This window comes from Coturnix japonica, chromosome 2 (assembly GCF_001577835.2).
Source record: "Coturnix japonica isolate 7356 chromosome 2, Coturnix japonica 2.1, whole genome shotgun sequence".
Lineage (NCBI taxonomy): Eukaryota > Metazoa > Chordata > Aves > Galliformes > Phasianidae > Coturnix > Coturnix japonica.
The window spans coordinates 87527406-87550814 of record NC_029517.1 but is presented as its reverse complement, the minus strand read 5'-3'; the positions used below and the strand labels follow the sequence as shown (position 1 = coordinate 87550814).

The 23409-nt window shown below is 40.1% G+C and overlaps 1 protein-coding gene across 1 annotated transcript in view; it reads right to left on the bottom strand.

Moving 5' to 3' along the window:
• SPIRE1 (spire type actin nucleation factor 1) overlaps positions 1 to 23409 on the bottom strand; it is a 117523-nt gene that overhangs the window by 30123 nt on the left and 63991 nt on the right. Inside the window, 3 exon segments of the mRNA XM_015855237.2 lie at positions 4579 to 4743; positions 5065 to 5148; positions 17210 to 17335. Coding sequence (XP_015710723.2) covers positions 4579 to 4743; positions 5065 to 5148; positions 17210 to 17335 — 375 coding nt within the window.

The following is a 23409-nucleotide window of genomic DNA, read 5'->3' as shown; positions in this document are numbered from 1 at the left end:
AGAAACACATTGAGGCCCTGGAGCATGTTCAGAGAAGGGCAACAAAGCTGGTGAGGGGTCTGGAGCACAGGCCTTATCCTCATAAGTGGCTGAGGGAGCTGGGATTGTTCAGCCTGGAGAAGAGGAGGCTCAAGGGAGACCATATTGCTCTCTATAACTTCCTGAAGGGAGGTTGTAGTGAGCTGGGAGTTGGCCTCTTCTCTTGTGTAATCAGTGATAGGACTAGAGGGAATGGCTTCAAGCTACGGCATAGGAGATTCAAGCTGGACATTAGGAAATATTACTTCTCTGACAGAGTGGTCAAGCAATGGAATGGGCTGCCCAGGGAGGTGGTGGAGTCACCGACCCTGAGGGTGTTCAAGGAATGATTGGATGTTGTGTTGAGGGACGTGGTTTAGTGGGAGCTATTGGTAATAGGTGAATGGTTGGACTGGATGATCTTGTCTTTTCCAAACTTGGTGATTCTATGATTCTATAGAACAAAAGGATATAAAACTAGGCAACAGAAATTTTCCTATCTTCATAAAAAGGTATAAACTGTAAGCTGGAAATAATGGCATGGATTTGCTTAAAAAAATTCATTTGTCAGGTTCAGCCTTTATATAGCATTGTGTCCAAGCACCTTACCAGGGATGAGAGAACATCCCATGCCACACATATTTCTGGCACTTTCCATTACTATACAGTACCTGACAGTCTCGCTCTTCTGTTTGACAGAAATTCCTATAATACTATATTCCTTAGACTAAATGTCCCAAATTTCAACACTTTTTCAGTTTTTTTTAGATGAGCCAGATGGTTTGACTTTCTTTAGGAGAGATAAAACGCATGTAAAGACACAGCTATGTGTTGTCAAATCATGTTTGCTAACCAGAATGAATGCTGCAGTCAGAAAAATGAGTTTAAAATCCCCCATGGTCATCTGAGTGAACCCTAACTAAACCTCACCAAGGCCACACAGCTTCTACACCAGATCTGCTGACCCAAAACATGCCTCAGTGTCACTGAGGAAGTGACAGCCTCATTGAAGATTCATCCTCTCCCTGACAAGAAACTGGATGCAGAGTCCCTCTGCTTCATTTCATTGCTTTCTTGGTCACCCTTTCTGGAGGTATCCTACCCTAGACACGGTCCAATGCTCCCCCACTCACACTATAAGCTTCCTTAGTGGGAACTTCTTACTGTGCCACGGAAAACCAAGCTGCTAAACCATGCAACATGTCATCTTCCTAGAAACAGTACAGTAAAACTGAAGTGAAAAAGATTTATATTAAGCGGCGATTAGACATTTTATGATAAAGAGAACCTTAATTCAAGTGATGTGATTGATTTCCTCTGTTTAAAGACCGAGCCAGTCTTCAAGGCCAGCAGATTCTTAATGAAATGCTAAATCTCTCATCCCCAGGTTACTGTTCATCAGATGTCAAAGTTGATAGCTTAAGTTAGGAGTTATTACCATCGGAACAGTCATTTTGTATGCTGATAATCTCACTTCCAGCCTTGGGGAACAACTCTCCACACATCACACTAGGAAATAAATAATACATGGCTCTGAGCCTTTCACCTCAGGGCACTCTGCACTGACTTAACACCATCAGAGTGCAATTAGTAGCAGTATTCCCATTCGCTTGGAAAAGGAGAAAAATAACTTTTGCTTAAATGATTTTCACAGGGTGCAGAGGAAGCTGGTAGCAAAGCAAGTGGATGTTTACTGGTTGCATGAGCCAGCAATGCAGGAATGGGAGCACCAAGGGCAGAATCTTCCTTCTCCTCCTCTGCTCCCGAAAAGACGCTGATGGGAAAGACACTGAAGGGGAGCTTTTATCTTCTCTGTCCATGTTAGATCTATGTCTTCACTCAAACTAATTCTCGCAGTAATGAGCAATTTAACATGCCTCTTTTAATTTTAGTGAATTAATTAAAATTCATGGCCCAGTTAAAGTCTAATCAGAGCTACATTGCACAGATACAGAATAGATGCAGAATTACCTTTTAGTCAGATACCAACAGCCCCAGCTGCAATCTAATATGTAAACGAATACCTCAAAATGCTCACTGCTGCATTTTGGACACCTCCTAAACTTCTGCAGAAATGTGTGACAAAGGCAGAGAATGACAAAGGGATGGTTCCCTGCTTAGAGCACCTGAACACCACTCACTAAAGTTAACTGTTACTGAAGTTAATTTAAACACTGTGAAATTCTAAATACTATAATGAAATAAATAATTTTTTGTTGTTGTTGAAACTACCTGAACAACCATGACAGAGGATTCCCAGATTAGACATCTAAATGACTGGCTATTTTTGACAGCAATCAGTTCAATCTACAAGCCTAAGTTCACCTTCTGTAACATAGTCAATCTAATACTACTTTATCAAAGGTATTTATGGAGAGCTCTAGTACTGAGATACGAGCACCATAATTTAAGAAGAATTTAATTATTAAGCAATAATAATATGTTTGGATATTATATAGAAGGTACCTCAGAGCCACACACTGAGAAACTAATGTAAGAGCTGCCTACTGCTGAGGAAATAGAATGGGCAATGCACATGGGGGGAGGTGGGCAGGAAGGAGAACTCACTGTGAATGGAGGAGAGATTAAAAGCTGTAGATTTACACATAGGCATTTAAAAAAATACTAATGAAATCAGTCAGAGTAATTTTAAATTTCACAATATCTAAGACTCTGCCAATTGTTTGGCAGTTTTACCTTGGTGTCAGTGAAAGCTCCGAAGGAGAAAAAAAGAACTATTAAAGCTGCTCAGGTAAATATGCAAAGATTACAAAATACTGGGATGCTACTCTTTAACACAGCCTTATATTCATAAGGAGCGAAGAATTTATGTTACATTTTATTTACTGTTACTGTTATCATTAGCAGCATGATAACATTAGAACAAGCTAAAATAGTTCACAGTTCTAAAAATAGTACCCGAAAGTGAAAATTAAAAGATGTTCCTAATAAAAATTCTGCCAAACCTCTGTTTTGACAGATAGAAAGAAATACAATCCATCCTTTCCAGGCTGCTTTAAAATTCAGATTTAGGGTTCTTGTCATTTTTTCAAGAAGCATGACAGCCTCCTCCGATGGGAATATATATAATTAGCTCTAACCCATAGCAGTCAGCTAAAAGATGCTGTATTTATGACATCTAACCAAAATTGTAATTCTGTACAAATCCTTCAGGCTCCACACATTTCATATCAAACTGCATTATTATCGAGCATGTTTTGCACATTCTGCAAGCAGTCCCTGCAGCAGAATCCAGATTACAGGCCGGCCAGCTTATAACAAGAAAGAAGCTGTTTTTCTAATGTCAAGATGCTAGACTAAGGAAGCAATTGCTTCAGAGACAGCACTACAGGTACTGTACCTGCAGCTGACTGGAATCTCAATTCATGTTTATGCCCAAAGGTCAATTTGAATCCATCTTGTAGGCTAGACAGAAGGACAAAAATAGATGCTTGCAGGGATTTCATAGACAGTGAGAGACTGGATGAAAAGGGGAGCAGCTGTGCCTCCAAGACCTACTAGATAATGAAGGAAATCTCCTCAGAAGAGACAGGATCCTGCTGAACACATGAACTAAAGCCCAGCATGCCAAAAGCAAGAACAGATTACCCAGGGTTTCCCATTCAAACACAGCTACTATCCTGATTGTATACAGGATAGTATATCAAGGAGCTGAGGGGACTGTTCTTTTGCAGTGGGCAGTAAGAGCAGATAGCATTATTTTCTGAACTGTTAGTGTAAAGACAGATAGACACCATTCCGGGGTGTGTATTTTAACCTAATGACTTAACAGAAAATTGCTGCAGACAAAAACCTGATAGTCTAAATTCAGACCTTGATTAGAAAAACACTTTTACCTCATACAATAAAAGGCACATGCATTGTAACAGGATTCATTGACTTGTTCTATATGTTATAGTTCCAACCTTTTCCTTCTTTATTCTTTTCTCTAGTGATCCTTAATAGAACTACATGCTTGTTGCTTCTTTTATCTCTGAATTTTTCTACTGGAAACAAGGCTTTCTCACTAGAAAAAAAATTTGTCTTTTTTTTTTTTTCAGGAATGAAAATATAGTTGAATACTGGATATTCTAACAATATGCTTCCTCTCTAACTAATAACGTGCACAGATAATAAGTGCAGGACATGAATACTGATATTGGCCAAATATATGCCATTGACAAAAGGCTTTAGAATGTCCTAGTAAGGATAAGGATCCCTTTAGATCATTTGCTGCTTTATCTAATGTTCTCCCCAGTAGAAGCCTAAAACAATACCTCAGTAGAAAATGTGACAGGACTGTTGATATGACTCTTACAGTTATCATAAAACCAACAGAAATCATTTGATCAAGCATATGGTAAGAATGTCGTTCAGAATTTTAAATGCCTGCCACATGGAGAACAAAACACATTTTTTACTTTCACATTGTTCTCCTCAATATACTACACAGATTCAAGATGCCATGATCAATACCATCTATGTGAAGAAATTAAAAATAAAATAAGAAATAAAATAACATTTCAGAGTTGGCAAATTCTAGTAATGCTCGTGACTCACCATGACCTTTCTCAAGGTGTATCGTTTGGATCTAATATCATCCATCAGCATTTCATATGGTGTGAGCTGATACTCTATGGGGAGTGGGTTGTATTGACGCTCTTGGACTTTCTTGAGTTTGACTCCATTTCGTAAATCCCGCATCACTTGTACCCAAAAACGAGCCTGAAGAGAAAAGAGAGCAAAATTTTAATTAGTACTTGTATACCAACCCAGATTGTTGCTCATTCTCCTTTCAGGACACCATCAAATATATACAACTGTATCAGTCTAACACATCAACCAAACCCTATTTTGTTTGTTGTTGTCTTATATAACACTATTTTTTACCCTCATGAGCGTTATGAAAACTTTTTTGGCAACTCAATTTCACCTCAAGTGATACTCATCACTAAAGTAATACAGAAAATAAACAATTTTAGGTAAGTATTGTGAAGATCTATAAATTACTGATGATGCTGCATCAGTATTCAATTGTTGTCTTACCCAGTCAGCATTCTTTAATTCATCAAGATCCGTGCTGGATTCATCACTTGCCTCTCTATCCATTTCTTGAATCTTCTTCAGATTCTGCCAATGAAAATCAGTCAATAAATTAAACTGTAGCAATACTTTAAAGCCATGCACAGAAAAAAAAAATAAAAAAAATACTATCAAGTTTGTTAAACTTCAACACAGAATCGAGAACAATTCCTAACAAAAGTACCCAGGAAACCAGTTGCAAGGGAAAATAAACTATGTGAATTCCTTTAAACAGAATAGCGACAGACTTGTATTTATAGAGAAATTAAATAGCCTGTATAGAAAAATTACATGGTTTTATTACTCAGAGTCCAAAATCTGTGAGTAAGGAAGGGGAACGGGAAATGGGAAAAACAAATATTTTACATTAACAAAAGTTCCAGTGAACAAACAGGCAAGCTCGCATACAGGCAAATGCACGCAAATACTTAAATTTCTGGTCTGAGTTACTTTTGAGAATCACAGAATCACCAAGGATGGAAAAGACCTACAAGATCATCCAGTCCAACCATCTGCCCATCACCAATAGTTCTCACTAAACCATGTCCCTCAACACAGCGTCCAAATATTCCTTGAACACCTCCAGGGTTGGTGACTCCACCAGCTCCTTGGGCAGTCCATTCTACTGCCTGACCACTCTTTCAGAGAAGTAGTATTTCCTAATGTCCAGCCTGAACCTCCCCTGGTGCAGCTTGAAGCCATTCCCTCTGGTCCTATCACCAGTTACACGAGAGAAGAGGCCGACCCCCAGCTCACTACAACCTCCCTTCAGGTAGTTATGAAGAGCAATAAGGTCTCCCCTAAGCCTCCTCTTCTCCAGACTGGCCTCAATGTGTTTCTTGCAGTGAGGGGTCCAAAACTGGACACAGTACTTGAAGTGCAACCTCACCAGTGCTGAGACAGTGCTGGGACAATCACCTCTCTGTTCCTGCTGGCAGCACTGTTTCTGATGCAAGCCAGGATGTCATTGGCTTTCTTGGCCACCTGGGCACACAGCTGGCTCATGTTCAGCTGAGCATCAATCAATACTCTCAAATCCATTTCCTCTACACAGTCTTCCAGCCTCTCTACCCCAAGCCTGTAGCACTGCCTGGGGTAGTTGTGGCCAAAGTTCAGGACCCAGCATTTGGTCCTGTTGAACCTCATCCCCTTGGCTTTAGCCCAGCTATCCAGCCTGTCCAGATCCCTCTGGACTGTGGGAGACAATGTCAAAGGCTTTGCTGAAGTCTAGGTAGACCACATCAACAGCCTTTCCCTCATCCACCAGATGGGTCAGTAGATCATAGGAGATGAGGCTGGTCAAGCAGGACCTGCCCTTTGTGAACCCATGCTGGCTGGGCCTGATCCCCCCATTGTCCCGCACATGCCACATGATCTCCCTCAAGACAATCTGCCCCATAACCTTCCCTGGCACCGAGGTCAGTCTGACAGGCCTGTAGTTCCCTGGATCAGGCTGGAAAGCTGGGCTCGGGTGAACCTAATGAGGTTCAACACAGCAAAGTGCATGGTTTTGCACTTGGGCCGGAAGAACCCCAGGCACCTGTACAGGCTGGGAGGAGTTGTCCTTGAGAGCAGCTCGGCAGAGAAAGACCTGAGGGGTCCTGATAGATGAGAAACTTAACATGAGCCAGCAGTGCGCTCTGGCAGCCCGGAAAGCAAATGGGATCCTGGGCTCCATCAGGAGAGGGGTGGTCAGCAGGGATAGGGAGGTGATTGTCCCTCTCTACTCTGCTCTTGTGAGGCCCCATCTGGAGTACTGTGTCCAGGTGTGGAGCCCTCAGTACAAAAAAGACATGGAGATTTTGGAAAGAGTCCAGAGGAGGGCCACGAAGATGATCAGGGGGCTGGAGCACCTCCCCTATGAGGACAGGCTGAGGGAGTTGGGTTTGTTCAGCCTGGAGAAGAGAAGGTTGCGGGGTGACCTCATTGCAGCCTTTCAGTACCTGAAGGGAACTTACTCCCAGGAGGGGAGTAAACTCTTTGAAAGGGCTGATAATAGCAGGACAAGGGGAAATGGTTTTAAGTTAAAAGAGGGAAGATTTAGGTTGGATGTTAGGGGGAAGTTCTTTACTAAGAGAGTGGTTAGGCCCTGGAACAGGCTGCCCAGGGAGGTTGTGGATGCCCCGTCCTTGGAGGTGTTCAAGACCAGGTTGGACAGGGCTCTGGGCAACCTGATCTAGTAAATGTGTATGTTTGGTGGCCCTGCCAGGCAGGGGGGTTGGAACTACATGATCCTTGAGGTCTCTTCCAACCCGGGTCATTCTGTGACTCTGTGATTCTGTGATCCTCCTTACAACCTTTCTTGTAAATGGGAGTCACGTTGGCAAGCCTCCAGTCCTCTGCAACCTCACCAGTCAACAGAGAGCGCTGACAGATGATAGAAAGTGGCTTGGCTATCACCTCTACCAGTTCCCTCAGCACTCTTGGGTGGATCTCATCTGGCCCCATGGACTTGTGGCAGTCCAGTTGGAGCAGTAGGTCTCTGACTGTTTCCTCCTGAATCGTCAGGGGTTTTGTCTGCTCCCCAGCCAAGACTACCAGGTCAGAGAGTGGAGTACCCTGAGGATAACTGGTCTGATCTTTAAAGACAGATGTAAAGAAGGCATTCAGAACCTCCACCTTTTCCTTATCCTCAGTGGTCACATTCCCAGCCTCATCCAGTAAAGAGTGGAGACTCTCCTTAGTCCTCCTCTTACTGTTGATGTATTTGTAAAAGAATTTCTTGTTCCCTTTTACCTCAGTGGCCAGGTTGAGTTCAAGCTGGGCTTTTGCCTTTCTGATTTTCTCTCTACACATCTTAACTTCTCTGTACTTTTTCTAAGTTGCCTGTCCCTTCTTCATAGAAATGATCCTATTCACAAATAATTGCATACTGAAAATGTTATTTTCTATTTCACTTCTCTATTAAAATTTTCTGGAATCAGCACTACAAACAAGTGTTTAATACTCCCTTCCATTCCACTTTAACAGGACATTTTCCAGGGAATCCTTGCCAATGTTTAATTTGATCTGTTTTCTTGTTACTTATGTATTAAAATTGATAGTTAAATCTTCCGCTAACAAATTCATTATTGTATAAGACTAAACCCATAGCCTAAAGATCTGACATACATATCTATATGGTAAAAACATTCCTCGTTCTGTTGAGCACTCAAGCTCTTCCTTTAATGGACCTGAACAATGAGCCTCAATCAGCCTTTCAGCTTCCCCAAAAGCTTAACAATAAGCATAATTTGTAAAACATCTTTTCCTAGAAGTAGCTCCTAAACTGTATTCATTTCTAGGGAAGAAATGCGAGTGCTGGAAGAGGGCTTAACTTGCACACGTAACAAGTATCTACCACAGCTGATGACAGAGACATGTGAGTGAGTCAGCCACCGCAGAGGTTTTGGAAAGACAGCAGATGGATTATCTGTTGTCTTATTTAAGCAAATAACACACTTGTTTTCACATCAAATAAGAAATACTACCCCTGTCCTATAAAAAACATTACATAATTTACAAGAAGACTCTCAGAAAACCCATTAATCACCTATGCTGCAGAAGTAAGTTATCACCACACACTCCAGGCATCTTTTGGCATGACTTGCAGCATTGCCACAGAATGCCCAGCTGGGAAAGTGTCTGTATGAAAACTTGTGTTGGCTCTGCAGCAGTGCACAGAATTCAGTCTAACATTTACAGGCCATAACCCTTTTCCATAGGGAAAAACAACAACAAAAAAGGTAAGACCTGGTAACACAAAAGCCTCATTTATGCATATTCTCCCATCCAGCATTTCTTCTTTTCTGTGTCATTTCCAAAGCTCAAGTAATAATTTTGAGGATGGTGGTATCTGTGAACTGTAATTTACTTGCTTTCTTGTGAATGGTTATCATTTACTAATTGCACAACATAAAATCATTTGAATACTTTCTCCTTTTCCTTCATCACAATAAATACTTATCTTCAGTAAATGAACTCACAGCTGTCAGATTTTTTCCTCCTTTCCATGTACCTGCTGGAAGGTACATATTAATTTTTTAAGATTAACATGTTCCAGATGCTTAACCTTCACTTTGTTCAGCAAGACCTGCAGCAATTACCCACTTCAGCAGCAATGTTCCTTACAATACACTTAACTGGGCAGGTCTGTGCCCAAAGGCTGATGCCTTTGACTGACATAAATATTCCGTGAAGCTAAAAAGACTATCTTTCTTTACAGTAACAAATAAGAAGTGGAAAAAAAAACAAACCCAAAATGAAAACATCTGAAATATCTTCCAAATAAGGGAGCCACTCAATTAGTTTACCTGTAACATAGCTAGAGGGGGAGTTTCTGCTTTAGAAAGCACAAGGGTAAGTGATGCTAGCTATCAAACACTGAGGAGCTGTGAGAGCCAAACCCAGCATCCATGCAATAGGTCTCCCAAAGAGCAGTTGTAGGACACAAATGAGCGGGCATAAGCACAGGCTACTGCCCAGGCTAGAATCCTGCTCCTCCCCATCCAGCTGAGAGGTCCTGGCACTTCTCATGTATGGACACAGACACCCACTCCACCCAACACTGAGCTGTTTGGGGTGGAAATCTTGCAGGGAGAACAGCTCACTTTGTCACAGGGATAGATTTCTTACCCACAACAGCTCAGACCCCTAATTGCGGCTCATCATTCAGTAATTGGAGAACTGTAAAGTAATTTCCATTGCTATAAAATATAAATAGCTTTGGAAAATCAGGAGGAAAAGAAACAGAGTACTCTGTTCTTGCAGCCAGGATTTATGAAGGTTTCTCTAATTCTTCTTCATCTGTCAGGTGCTGCTTAGGAAGGAATAAAATCACGGTGACAAATGATTACGTTTAAATTTCTAGACAAAATGAAATATTACCATTTCCCTCCAACACCCTCTGCCAATATTGGTAGGTTTCAGAATAGGCTGCAGTTGTAAATTATGGAAACCAAACATTTACAACACAACAGACTGTTCGTTAAAACTTAGCTGTGGTCTTAAAACATCTGAGCAACCTCAGCTGCTGTAACCATTTGTTCTTACCCTTGGGACAGTGGATTACGGAAATCTATTACAGTGTAATAAATACAATAAGCCTAAACGGCTTTCCTTTTTAGAAAGCAAAAACATCTTAAAAGGGTTTTTCTAAATGATCCCAGAACCTCAAACCCATACCACAGATCTGATTCATCTATTACAGCCTGGGCACACATACAGGAAATAAGGGTTAGATGTGTAGGCAGCAAGGGCTTCAACAGCTCTGGCTTTTTTAAACCATTACAGCATTTGGCCATTTTTTTTTTCCTCAGCTGCACTTTGTGCTAAATTCTAGTAACAAAAATACTGAATTTCTTCAAATGTCTTCCAGCACTATTAAAAGTTGGCAGCTGATTTGCTGTGTCCCACATTTGTCCCTCATGAGGACACACACGCTCCTTTGCCTAGTGACAGATGGGAGCTTATGTAAGGCACTTGTCAGCAAAGCATCAAGGACTTGCTTCCACAAACTGCTCTAAAACATAACGTTTTATTGCAGATGATATTCTCAGGAACGCAGATCTTCACTTTGTCTTTCACCAGCTTCAGAACACAACCACCCGCAGTTCCCAGAACATGAATTCTCGTTCATTTGGTCACAGATACAAATGATTCTTACACTGCTATTATGGAATATAGTAACGTGCACTGACACCTTTTGTGTCAATTTAAAAATATACAGCATGTCCATGGGGAAAAACTGTTTCTATGTATTCAATTATCCATCCTGATTTAAATTCCAAAGGCTCAGCCAGCAGCATTACTCCACAGAGAATCACACAGTGGCTTACATTGGAAGTGACCTCAAAGCCCACCCAGCCTCACTCTGCGCTATGGGCAGGGGTGACCCCAAGCAGCTGAGCTGCCGAAGGCTCCATCCAACCTGTTCTTAAGCGCCTCCAGGGATGGGGCACCACAGCTTCTCCAGCAAACCTCTTCCACCACTCCACAACACTCAAAGTAAGGAACTTCTTCCTAACATCCAAACTAAATCTTCCCCCCTGGTCGTATCACTATCTGCTCATGCAAAAAGTCAGTCTTCCTCCTGCTTATAACCTCCCTTTAAGTACAGAAAGGCTACCTTGAGGTCTCCCTGGTGCCTTCTCCAGGTTAAACAAGCCCAGCCCCCTCAGGCTTTCTTCATAAAAAACACTCTCCTTATGAAGATGCCCAAACTCCTTTAACTCAGGTGACAGTTGTTGAAGAGAGTTTCATCAGTCTCTGAAAAATTCCCTCATTTTTCATGTTATTTTAAGAGTATCACTGAATATCAGACAAAGTTTCTCATTAACAGTGGTGTGGGTTCCAGAAAGGGCAGTAGTGCTGCTTAACATACTATTAATAAAGAGGGAAACACAAATAAAAGAAACCAACTGAATGTTTGAAACACTGAGTTACAAGGCCCACAACACACACACACACTACAAAACAAGTAGACTTTTCCCTTATTAAAATGATTGCGGTGGCTCCTAAACTGAGGGATCAAACAAATTGTGATGTGTTTGCAAGTCTGATGACAACACAGATGCAAAAGGGTAATCACTGCAGGCCTGGGAGAGCAGGCAGAACAAGGTTAAAGCAGAAAGGTTTGTGGATCAGTTTCTCCAGTTGAGCTTTCTGATAATCCAAGCAGGTGTATTTAACAGCTTTCACAGTCATGAGACTATTCGGAGTAACTTGGTTAGTGACTCTGTTTCCAAAATATGTTATCAATTAGCATTAGTTAGGTACCTATTAACTAACTACCTTTATAACAATGTTTTGTACAATAACACATCGGTATAGCCATGTGAAATGGAAAGTAACAATATACTTTCTTAATTGTCTTCCAGGTGAGTCTTTACATTGCATGAAGCTAGAGGGGAAAAAAAGGATCAATTTAATTTCTACTTACGTGTTTTATTATACTTTGTAGATTAACATTTTTCTATATGCAATGTTAAAATATATCCAGACAGACTGAGAGAATTGTGATTGTATATTAGAAAGGATAGAAATTGTAGGGAGCACAGTTTAAAAGAACAGTACAAAAATAGCAGATTGGAGCCTTGTCTGTATTCCACTAACAACTTAGTTAATTAAAAGGCATACCATGTATAATGAAATTATGGACAAGTTTTCAATGAACTCCTACTGCAGTTGGAGATGTGAGCAATTAAAAAAACTATATAAAATTTTAATTAGTTTTGTAGGGATATTAATCTTCATAATTTAGGATGTGCCTCCATTTCAACAAATTTGGAGATATGTGTCAATTTTGAGGCATGTCGCACATTAAGATATCTGCCTACAAGATGCTTCTGTAGTAAACTACTGACCACACCTCATGCTGCCTTTAAGCACCAGCTATGCCAGCTGTGTGTTCACCACTCACAGCTCAGTCACAAATGCCTGGCTCTGCTACAGACTGATGGGTACCACTCACAAGATCCCAGAACAGCTGACATGGGCAGTGGTTTTTATGTCCCACTGGCCCAGCCCATCTGCAGCAGGGCCACCCAGAGCAGGGTGCCCAGGCCCACGGCCAGGCGGCTTCTGGAGACCTCCAAGGAGGAGACCCCACAGCCTCTGGGCAGCCTGTGCCAGTGCTCCATCACCTGCACAGCACAGCAGTGCTCCTGCTGTTCAAAGGGAGGCTCCTGTGCTCCAGTAAGCCCTGTTTGCAGCAAGGATGCATTACTGGTCACTCAGGCAGTAAGCATACATGAAGCATTCCCTTCAGAAGGAAGTATGCCTGGGCTGTACCATGGAGTTGAAGGAGGACTAGAGTAGATAACCTCCCAATAAATCAGCCTCACAACACTGACAGCAGACCAGATGGATCTGCACTCCAGTCTACAACAGCAATTTCTGTATTCCTGTGCTTACATAGCCTCCCTGTGTCTCTCAGAGTCACACTTGCTGCCATCTCTGAGCAATATATGTGACCTTTTACAGACACTCCACAACATTTGTTTTATCTCATGGATATCACTCATTTGTGCCTTCAGCTGTCTATTGCTAGTGCTAGCAAAGGTGATCTCAACGACTTTTTGATGATCCTGAATAAGAGTAATCTTTTCTTTCAGACAACATTCATTCTCACAGACATTCAAGCTACCTTCACACACACATAGAATTCCTCTACCTTTATTTCCATTTTTCCCTACACTATTAACTTAAGGATGAAGAGATCCCTTTTTGTTGAAGTTCCTTACTGCAATGTTAAAAGCTCCCTGCCTAAGGTGAGAAGTAAGCTGTATCCTACTTGTGACATCAGCTGTAAATGTCGGCGTAGAGGGATATGGAGTCAGGAGATCCCAGCACATCCAAAGACCACTTCTGGATGGCAGCAGATGGTACACAAGGTAGATCTACAACAAGTGCTACTTTTTACAGAGCCTGAGCAGCATACAGATGCTGCCAGCAAGCTGAAGAAAAACCAACCCAGTAAATGTAATATCTTCACCTTGCAAAAATATGCAAAGTTAGGTCAGATTAATTAACTAAATTTCAACCCTACCCTGGGACTTGCTGCTGTTATTCTAAAGAAATATGCATTTTTACTACTGTTATTCTGTTGGTTTTTTTTTAAATTATTGCAATGGTAGTATCATAACTTTCTCATCTCTGGCTTGAGACCTGCCACATACAACTATTAGGCCTAACATTTTATTCTCATCTCCCTGTCTGCAAGTCATCTCTGCTGCTGACACCTTATACACAAAGAATCAGACAGGAAATAAAACCCACATGGCATCAAGTATGTGACAAAGTGCCTGAAACATTTTATTTGACATCCATGGAGATGGCATTAATGGCTCACTCACTGTTTCATCATTTCTGAGTAATGCACTCATCCAAATGCACACCAGTAAAGCCCTGTCTGAAGCTACGCTCCATTTGCAACGATGCCATTGATGTTCATGTGACAGACTGGAAGCACGTGGCTGCCTGCTAGATATGCTGGTAACTAAGCATGATCCTATAGATCTATACATGCCGCCCCCCAGTCCAGCTCTCTTAAATGCCAATAACTTTCAAAATCCTGGCAAGCTGGTATGGAGACAAATTGAATACAGCATCACAGCAGTATTTTTTTCTGCCTCTTTCAAAGTGTTCATTACTGTTGACCCCAACCGGGGCTATACTGCAAGATCAGATTTGGCCCACTGCTAGTGACTGAGTTTCTGCAGACAAAAGATCTCCCTCTTCCACTGAAATAATGTTGGTTCTTTAAGTGCCTACTGAGCAAAAAGACTGAGCTTCAAGTATCTGGGAAATGAATCTCCAGATATAACACAATTATCCCAGTATGAGCCCAAGTGGTTTTTATTCAGAGGAAAGTTACTTCAAGTCATTTTAGAGGATTTTCTCCCCCTCTTTAGATTTTTTAATTTTATTTTAATCTCATTGCCACATCTGTGTCTAGATCTGAGGGATTCTAAAGAAGGCTCTCCAAATTAAGTTCCCAGTTTTCAAAATAAACTAACAGTTTAAACTCATAGTACCTTTAGTATCAGAGACACAGTATTACACAGTAAGCTGATACATACAACATGTTTTTCCCCAGTTCCTTATCATTGCAATCGCTATAAATTGATGATGATAAAACATCCTCACTTAAGTATAAAACATTTATCTCCTTTATACCCCTACTCATATGTCCATTGAAAAATGAAAGGGAACGAATTGACTTGAATTGTATTTAACCACATTTCTCACAAACCAAGATTCTTCCATGTATGTGGATAAGAGAAGAGCACATAAACAATACTGCAGTTTTCACTGGTGCAAACCTAGAGTGATCACATGACTTCTACCTGTCTAAAGTATCAACTATTTAAAAATGGTATAACAAGACTTACAACATTCCATCTCGTATTTGCTTCATCTATTTTTTCTTATAATGCTGCGTAAGTAATAATACATAAAATAAGCTATTTTTAAGAATCATGTGGTATCTGAACCTACAGTTGAATAAAAACTGTCAGCAAGGATCTAGAAAAGGAATTCATGGTCTTATAAGCAGATTCTGGACTATTTTCTTGCTCATTTTTTTTCTATGTCCACTGGGGGACTGATCCAGGCTAAAATTAAATCAAAGGATCAAAATTCTGGCTTCAGGAAGTGCAGTGATAAAAGTAGCATTGGTTTTGGTAAGGCCAGAATTCTATCTACAAGGATTACTTTCTCTGACCTAAATGTGCTTTGAAACAATCCCTAATAGCCTTTGAGAGGCAAATGGTTCCCTTCATTTGAGGTTAACTCATAGTATGTTTGGTGGTGTTATCAGACGTTGGGCTTTTATGTCCAATCTACAAATTCAAAACACCCCTGCACTTTTTTTAATAAACAAAACAAAACAAAAGGTTTTAAAGACAATTTAAATAATTATAAATTGCAATATTTCACTGCAACACTTGCAATACAGACACCTTATTACCACTTGGTGTCATCAAAATCTTTAATAACTGCTGGAAATGCACTTCTCTAAGTGGAAAAAAGAACCCCAAAGGGTCTTATCTTTGAGCCTCAGCACAGACTTTGCACTAGCTGTTAGTTAAGGCATTTCTAGCACAGATCCCTCAGTTAGTATATACAGTGGTCAGGACACTAAGGAACAGTCAAATACTCAGATGTAAAATCAGTGATGTCAAGGTTCAAGAGATGGCTTTAGCACTGATATGCTCTCTGTGTTATCTGCATTGGGTGCAGATGAACCATAACACAGGCACTTCAGGAAACAAGTGGCTCTTCAGCCATGCTGACACTGTCAAAATTATCCTCATATGATACTGCTTCAGTTTAAAAATTGCTTTCAGCTTGAGCAGGACTGGAGGACAAATGGAGGTGAAACTTGACCCTGTGCAATAGAAAAACACCACTAGGGGATTGTCCACATTGGATGGATGCATCTCAGCCATGTTTCTGAACAGGAAGAACAGCGCCATCCTATTATGCCTCTGGCTGGTTGCATCTTCCCCCAGTGTGACAATAGAACTCTCTTGTGCTGCAGTGGGACCCAACAATGAGCTGATTCAGCTCATTAACTTGACAAGGACAGATTATTTTTTTATTATCATTTTTTACTTCTTATTTATTTGCTTCACTTGTTTTCTAGGATCAGCAGAAGCAAAGTAGTGGGAGTATACATGCATGGATGAAACAGCTCTGCCTCTTTGAGAAGCTTAATAGTTATATGGGCCTGTAAGATCTTCTGCTGCTTTTCAAAAGGTTATTTAGACTTACACAGAAGACAATCCCTCAGATTTTTATTGAAAAGAATAAATGACAGGTTGGCTTTTGTGAGAGGCCAGTCTTTAAAGGCATCTTTACCTTCCTGTCCTTCCCCCCACCCCCTGGCTTTTCAATGACATACACACAATGTGTTAATATGAGACAACGATTTATGGAGCTATTCTGAAGATCAGATCACCAAAACTATCAACCATCATAAAAAAAAATCCACCCACCCTCAAAGTTATTCTTCAACCAAATCATCTAATTGAAGTGGTTCCCTGGATAGCCTTTCAGTCAGTGGTAACAACCAACCCATCAGTAAGTACAGGCAGCATTGCCTACAAGTGGATTTATGTATTTACTTATTTAAGTTGACTGCTGTGAAGACAAACAAGCCAACCATACATGAAAGGTAAGGAAAGTTGCTGACTGGGGACAAAATACGAGCAAGAAGAACCTCAGAAAATTCTCAGCCAAAGACAAGGCATAAAAAGGAGCTGAGGAGCTATAGTTAAAGCTCAGACTCTTAACAACATCCCTAAAACACCAGAGAAGTTTTCAGACTCAAACACATTGCATACATGTATGCTGGAAGGAAAGAGCACTCCAAGTAAATGTTCCAGTTTCCTCCCAAATAGACTGGTCACAATTAATGACAATTACAGTGAGATGTCTGCAGATGCTAACAGACCAAAGGAAAACTAAAAAAAAACTTAATGCAAATCCCACCATAACTTGTCTGTAGAACTACTCTCCCTTAACACTACTGTCGGTTTCCAGAAGCATCTGACATCTACAGCTGGCTGGGTACAGAAGTGATTTTGTAAGCCTAATTCACATAATAACAAGTTCAAAAGCTTACCTCTTTTGCACTTTTAATTTTGGCCAAGAAAGTGTACAGCTCCATTGTTTCAGCAAACAGAGCTCGGCACACTGCTTGATAGTGGTTCGGTGCCTCTGATCGGGTTGGCAGGTGGGCGGCACACAGCTAGAGAGAAAAATAAATAGCAATTACAAACAGTGTCCCACAGCTCTAATTATCGCTACCGAGTATGAGATAAAATGAAAGGGAACACAATGGGATATTTAAGGTACAAAAATCTAGTAAGGACATTTAAGCTAAGGTGGAAATTGTGATGTGTTTTCTAAGGAGACTGGTTGACCTCATCCTGTAAGGGGGCATAAACTGAGGCATTTTAAAAACACATAACTGTGAAGGGGAAAAAAAGCAATCTTGCAGTATTAAGTTTTGGAAAGTGTAACTAATTCAAACCAGTTTTAACATTGGACAGTTTTTACTTTCTTATGAATGTGTAAGAGAACTGTATCCCCATCAGTTTCCAAAAGGACAGAAAGCAGTGGTCAAGCTGAAACTAATCTCACTTATTGAAGTGGTACAAAGACTTTAAAAATCAGCAAGAGCTGCAAAAGCACTGGCTTTCAAATGAGACATTTATGGATGTTTCCAGACACAGATGCAGCAGAATTAAAGAAATATTAATAGATTTTTTCATACACGCTAACCCTGCAAAACTCCAAAATCCTATTCAAATCACTAACAACTATTCACAACTTCCGCTAAGCAGAAGTCAGGTTGGCGCTGCTTTTAGAGGAAAACATGCAGATCTCCTCTCGGACAGGAGAAGCCTCAATGAAAAAAGTCTTTCAATTTCAAATAGCATATGTATAAGCAACATCCAGCTTCATTAACAGGATTATTATAGAATAGCTGAGCGCTCACGCTCATAGTTGTACTCTTTTTCTTACACTTCCCTTGAGTCACATCCATTACTTGTTAGTGATGCAAGAAATCTTTGTCAGAAACAGAACAATAAAATAATGTCTACAACAGTATGTTAGTGTTAAATGCCCAGATCCCCAATTCAAAACCTAAAATTTGCATATCCTGTACCATATTAATATATATATTAAAATAAAACAAAATCTTAACCTAAGCTTTAAAATTTGCCTTGTTACTGTGGTTTCATAACAGCTATTTTCTCTATAGCTAAATCTATGAACAAGCCAAAACCTGAGGAAATAGGTGGCTATATTCAGAAGACCTGCAGAAGCAAAGCTTGAAACAAAAGCCTCTTTAGGAGAAGAACCCTTAATTAGCCCAGTGGCATATTTCTCTAAATCTCTTCTGTGTTACAGCGGTGGTTACAGAAGGCACAATACGTGTAGAGCTCTGGCTGCACTTCACATTGGTTTTAGTCTGACTTAAATCAAATCTGCAATTCCCAGATATTGTTCTGTGGCCTCTGGCTGTGGGTTCCCACTGATGCTGGCACCCACATTTTTGCCCCAGAGCTGAGAGGATCTGTCACCCAGGCAAAAACTAACATGGTGAAGTAAAGGGGCAGGAGATGATATTCTTCATGGCTTGGACACATGCAGCAGAGCAGCCAAAAAGGAGTAGTGGGATCATGCTGCTAGAAAGGGGAAAGGGGGGAGAAGGGAGAAGGGTTGAGCAATGTTTAATCAGCTTAATCTCACTGACTGGCTGATTTCTAAGGCCAAAGCCTCCATTTTATTTTTGATTTCTTTCAATTAGTATAACAACACTGAATTCAGTGGTCAGATTTTATCAAATTCTTAGATAAAATCTCATGAGCATCATCTGGACTTCTGCTATAACCTACCCTGATTACTGTAACTATGTGTGTATAAATACTTTTAGCCTTAAAAAGAATATATACCTATTCCTTCCTTCCTGTATGTTTTCAACATTTATTATGCTTTATGATGACAACCAAACTTCTCTTACGCTCTTTATACCTACTTCTGGGTAATCACAGTGGCAAAGTTGAGACATTAAAAAATATATATTACTATTATTATTTAGCAAATTATAGCTTCTACTTTGCAGGTAAAGGGAGAAAAAATGACATAGAAGCATTTCTCAGTTTCTAATGTGTGCTACCGTGACAACTTATACTACGAAGTCAGCAGCAGTTAATTTTTTCCCTTTGCTTAATGGAAAAGACAGAATTATACTACATTAAAGCAGAGTGTGGTTAATTGGCATTCTTTTCTCTCAATAACTAATCATGTTCTTACCTGCCTTACTATGTTTTCAGTAAGCTATTTCTAGTTATTAACTACAGAACAGATAAAAAGGGTTTCTTCCTACGATGCACCACTTACAGGAATAATAATAGCTGTAATAGGATAATAACAACAATAATTTTCAAAAAGGCCCTAAAATTGTAAAGGTCTTCATAGCAGAGAATCAAATCTTATTTAATGAGATGGCACACATATTTTTAAGAATACCTTTTTTTCTTTATTTAGAAGCATGTTAATTAGAAACAATTTTCATCAAATACTCAGAAAGTTAATGAATGCAGCAGTGGCAAGTTCACACAGGGGATGGATATAATCTTGATTCTATTATTGAATATGAAGTAAAGAAAAAAAATATATGTTTGCAGATACAGCCAGCAGAAAAGTAACCACAAAATAAGTGAACCATTTGGTTTATGAGCATTACAATACAGATTTTAAGAGAACCAGCAGCACTTACTAGCTTTCATGTTCTGAAAAATTAATCTGAGTGATCTTACGTGAAGTCACATTACATGTCTTAACAGACTTTTTTTGGATAGGTGAAGTAAGCCTAAAGAAAAAGTAAAATGCTAGTAAGATAAACTGATTTATTTTTTTCCCCCTTCAATGGTATCTACTGCACTAGCATGTTAATCACGGAAATAACTAACAGGGAGTCAAGACACATGAAGTATGAAATGTCACTTGTAGCCTAAGTGCACCATATTTATCCACTTAAATTATTTTGTTTTCCGAATCACATCTTTAATTTGATAGTAGTAGTGTTTGAAAAGCCACATTTCTGAAACATGCCACAAAAATCAGTCAGAATGTTTTAATAACTGTTATAGACACAGCCATCTCACGAGCTCCTCCATCTCTTACCGTGTCATTGCAGTCATGGTGCAAGAAGGATTTAGGTCAAGCCTGCAATCTTTTCCAGCCATTCAAAGCTCATCAAGGAAGGGAAGCCTCTGTAATGCTGCTTATTCCAATACTTGCATCCCTCATGATACAACTTAAAACTAGCCCAACGGGAATGAATGTGAACAGTGCCCAGAGCCTAATACAAGGGCTGTTTGTTCTCCTTCCAAGAAGTCTCAAACAGTATGGTTGAAAACAAATTATATGGTCTTTGCAAATGAGGGGAGTATCAAGAATATTATCAACTACTGAAATGTTAACTAGCTTGGTCTGTAATATTTCCATTTGTAATCACTGCAAAGGGACTTTTTTTTTTTCTGCTTTTGTTTTGTTTTTACTGAGCCTATCAAAAAACCAGCTTGACCCAAAGCATTCAATCTTTGCTCAGATCACTAAGAAGATTAGAGACTGTTTCCATCCACATTTGAGGTTCACAGAAAAAAAGGCATTACGTAAATACCACAGCCTTGCCAGCTCCTTGGTCCAAATCACCCTCAATTGACTAGGAAACAGAGCGTGTCAGCCAAATCAGCGTTAAGAGAAATCACAATTTAACCATCAGAAGAGATTAAGCAGCATTTCTTGGCTTGGTTTGAATATTAGGGACTACAAACAATTACAGTGAATTCTCACAATTGAGTCACCTCCTAAAATCAAGGTGGGTTTTGCAAAATCATCTTTTTGGCTAAAACTATAATGCAAACTTTACTAAAACACCTGGCACAGTGTCTGTATGAATGCACCCCAGAGAATAAAAGGATTTCTTTCTCCTGCTGTACACAAAGGCAAGCTATTGATATTATGCAAACAGTATTTCCAGCCTGCAAATGCCAAGCCTGTTAAGTGATCTAAAGCTCTACAGAATTAACATAAGACTTAGAAGATGTACCTTTTCCACAGCCAAAAGGAGAAAAACTGCTTTTAACAAATAGATCACTGAACATGCAACTGGACTGGGTGTTAGCTTCACCCCCTGCAGGACAGCACTGCAACAGGCTCAGATAATATAACTGAGCTTGAGCTGTTTTCCCAGGTCAAAATTATTTTCAGGAAGATTTTATCACCATGCAAATGAACCAGATGTCGTGATTATTTGGGGGTGGGTTTTTTATTTTTATTTCAACATATGTATCATTTTCATATAATCATAGAATCCTTGAAGTGAGAAGGGACCTTTAAAGGTCACCTAGTCCAACTCCCCTGCAATGAACAGGGACACCTACAGCAGATCAGGTTGCTCAGAGCCCTGTCCAGCCGGGCATTGAACATCTCCAGGAATGGGGCATCCACCACCTCCCTGTGCAACCTGTTCCAGTGCCTCACCACCCTCACTGTAAAAGATTTTTTTCCTTACATCTAACCTAAATCTACTGTCTTTAAGTTTGAAACCATTTCTCCTTGTCTTGTCACCACATTTTATTGCTATTAATGTGAACTTCAAGGAGCCATCTGCCTCACCAGGATAAGCAGACGGTCTTAATGAGAAAAAAAACCACCTGTGTGTTTACAAAATCCAACCTAGCACTTTGCTCATCTTTATTATCCAGAACAAAGTTAAGAGATAGACTGTTCAGATGAGTAAGACATGTTTTAACAGGAGTCTGGAAGATGTTTCTGTCTGCTACGACCACCCTTGTGCTCCCTATAATGGAGTTTTGCTCAGTGCAAGTTCAGAGGCAGCTGTCACAGCAGCTGGAGCTGCTCACCCAACTGATGCTCACCTGACCTTTCTGACAGAGGTTGGCCCCAGCTCCTCAGCAGGCCAAGGATGAGCTGGTTCCTGAGGTACTGTGAGAAAGGACTTCAGGGGAAGACTAATGAGGTAAGACTGTGCTAACACAGCAGGCATGGGAGCAGAGTAACTGTTAATTCACAAAATCAATGAACAAGTTCACAGAAAGTACAGAAAGTATTCACAGAAAGACACTATTCCTGGAAACCTTCAGTAGCTTTTATAAATTTTAAAAGGATTTTTTAAATGATCATTTCAAACGAGATGTATACAGTTCTAATCAGACATTCAACATATAGAAAAAACTTTTGCCTCTTTACCAGATTTTTATGAGACCTGTCTTACAAGAGAAAACAGAAACAAATTAAAGATGAAGGTGATGTTCATCCTGTTACATTTAAATGACACTATCTTTAGGGAGAAAAAAATGTCTTGCAACTATTTAACACAATTGCTAACACTTTAGACAGGAATTAGAACTTTCACGTGTGCTAAGAAAAGGAAATCACACTATAGTACAGAGACTACATTTCCACTGTCAGCCCAATCCCATATTTTTCATTATCAGTGATTATTACCTTTCTAAGAGATCTGACCTTTTGACTATCAGAATAAAGACATCAAATGAAGGTCAATCTCTGTTTTTGTGAGGTGAAAATGATATTTTGTACAGTCAGACTAATTTTATGTGCTAGTGCAGACTTCCTGACAAAGCTACATTCAAGTTTTCATTTCTTCTTGAAAGCCACTTAGCTATTATTACAGATCAAATATACCCCCAGCATGCCGCTGTGCTAGAATACATGTTATGTGTATTGTTAGCCTGCTTTTCTGCAGTGCCTCTGCACTAACAACATCCTGTTTCCCAAAGGAGATGGTTTCAAAGGAGCCAATTAAGCGAAAACCAATGCTGTATTCTCTCTTAGTTTCAGAGAAACCACGCTGTTGTTTTTTAGCAGAATAATGAAGGAATTAATATAAATATGCAGTAATCTGAATATGCTGTCTCTTGTTCTTTGACTATTCAGTGGTACATCAATGTGATTATTGATGAGAGCAAGGGCAAAATCCTACAAATGCTGTTTTTCCCATTCTTCTACATGAAATGTCAACCCCTGCAACACACAGAAAAGCCACTAGTTAGCCTGTCAGCAGCAACCATTTTCTAAAGCTGTCTGCTTCACAACAAGGCAGCAGCTCTGTGCGCATTCAGCAGCTCTCATCTGTACCACTGACACTCTGCTTGCTGTGCAGAGAGCCAGCCCTGAACCATCCCTAGGGATGGGATGGAGGCATCTGGGTAGAAAGCTACCTTTAGAAGTGGAGTAGATGTGTAGATGGGGAAACATGATAAC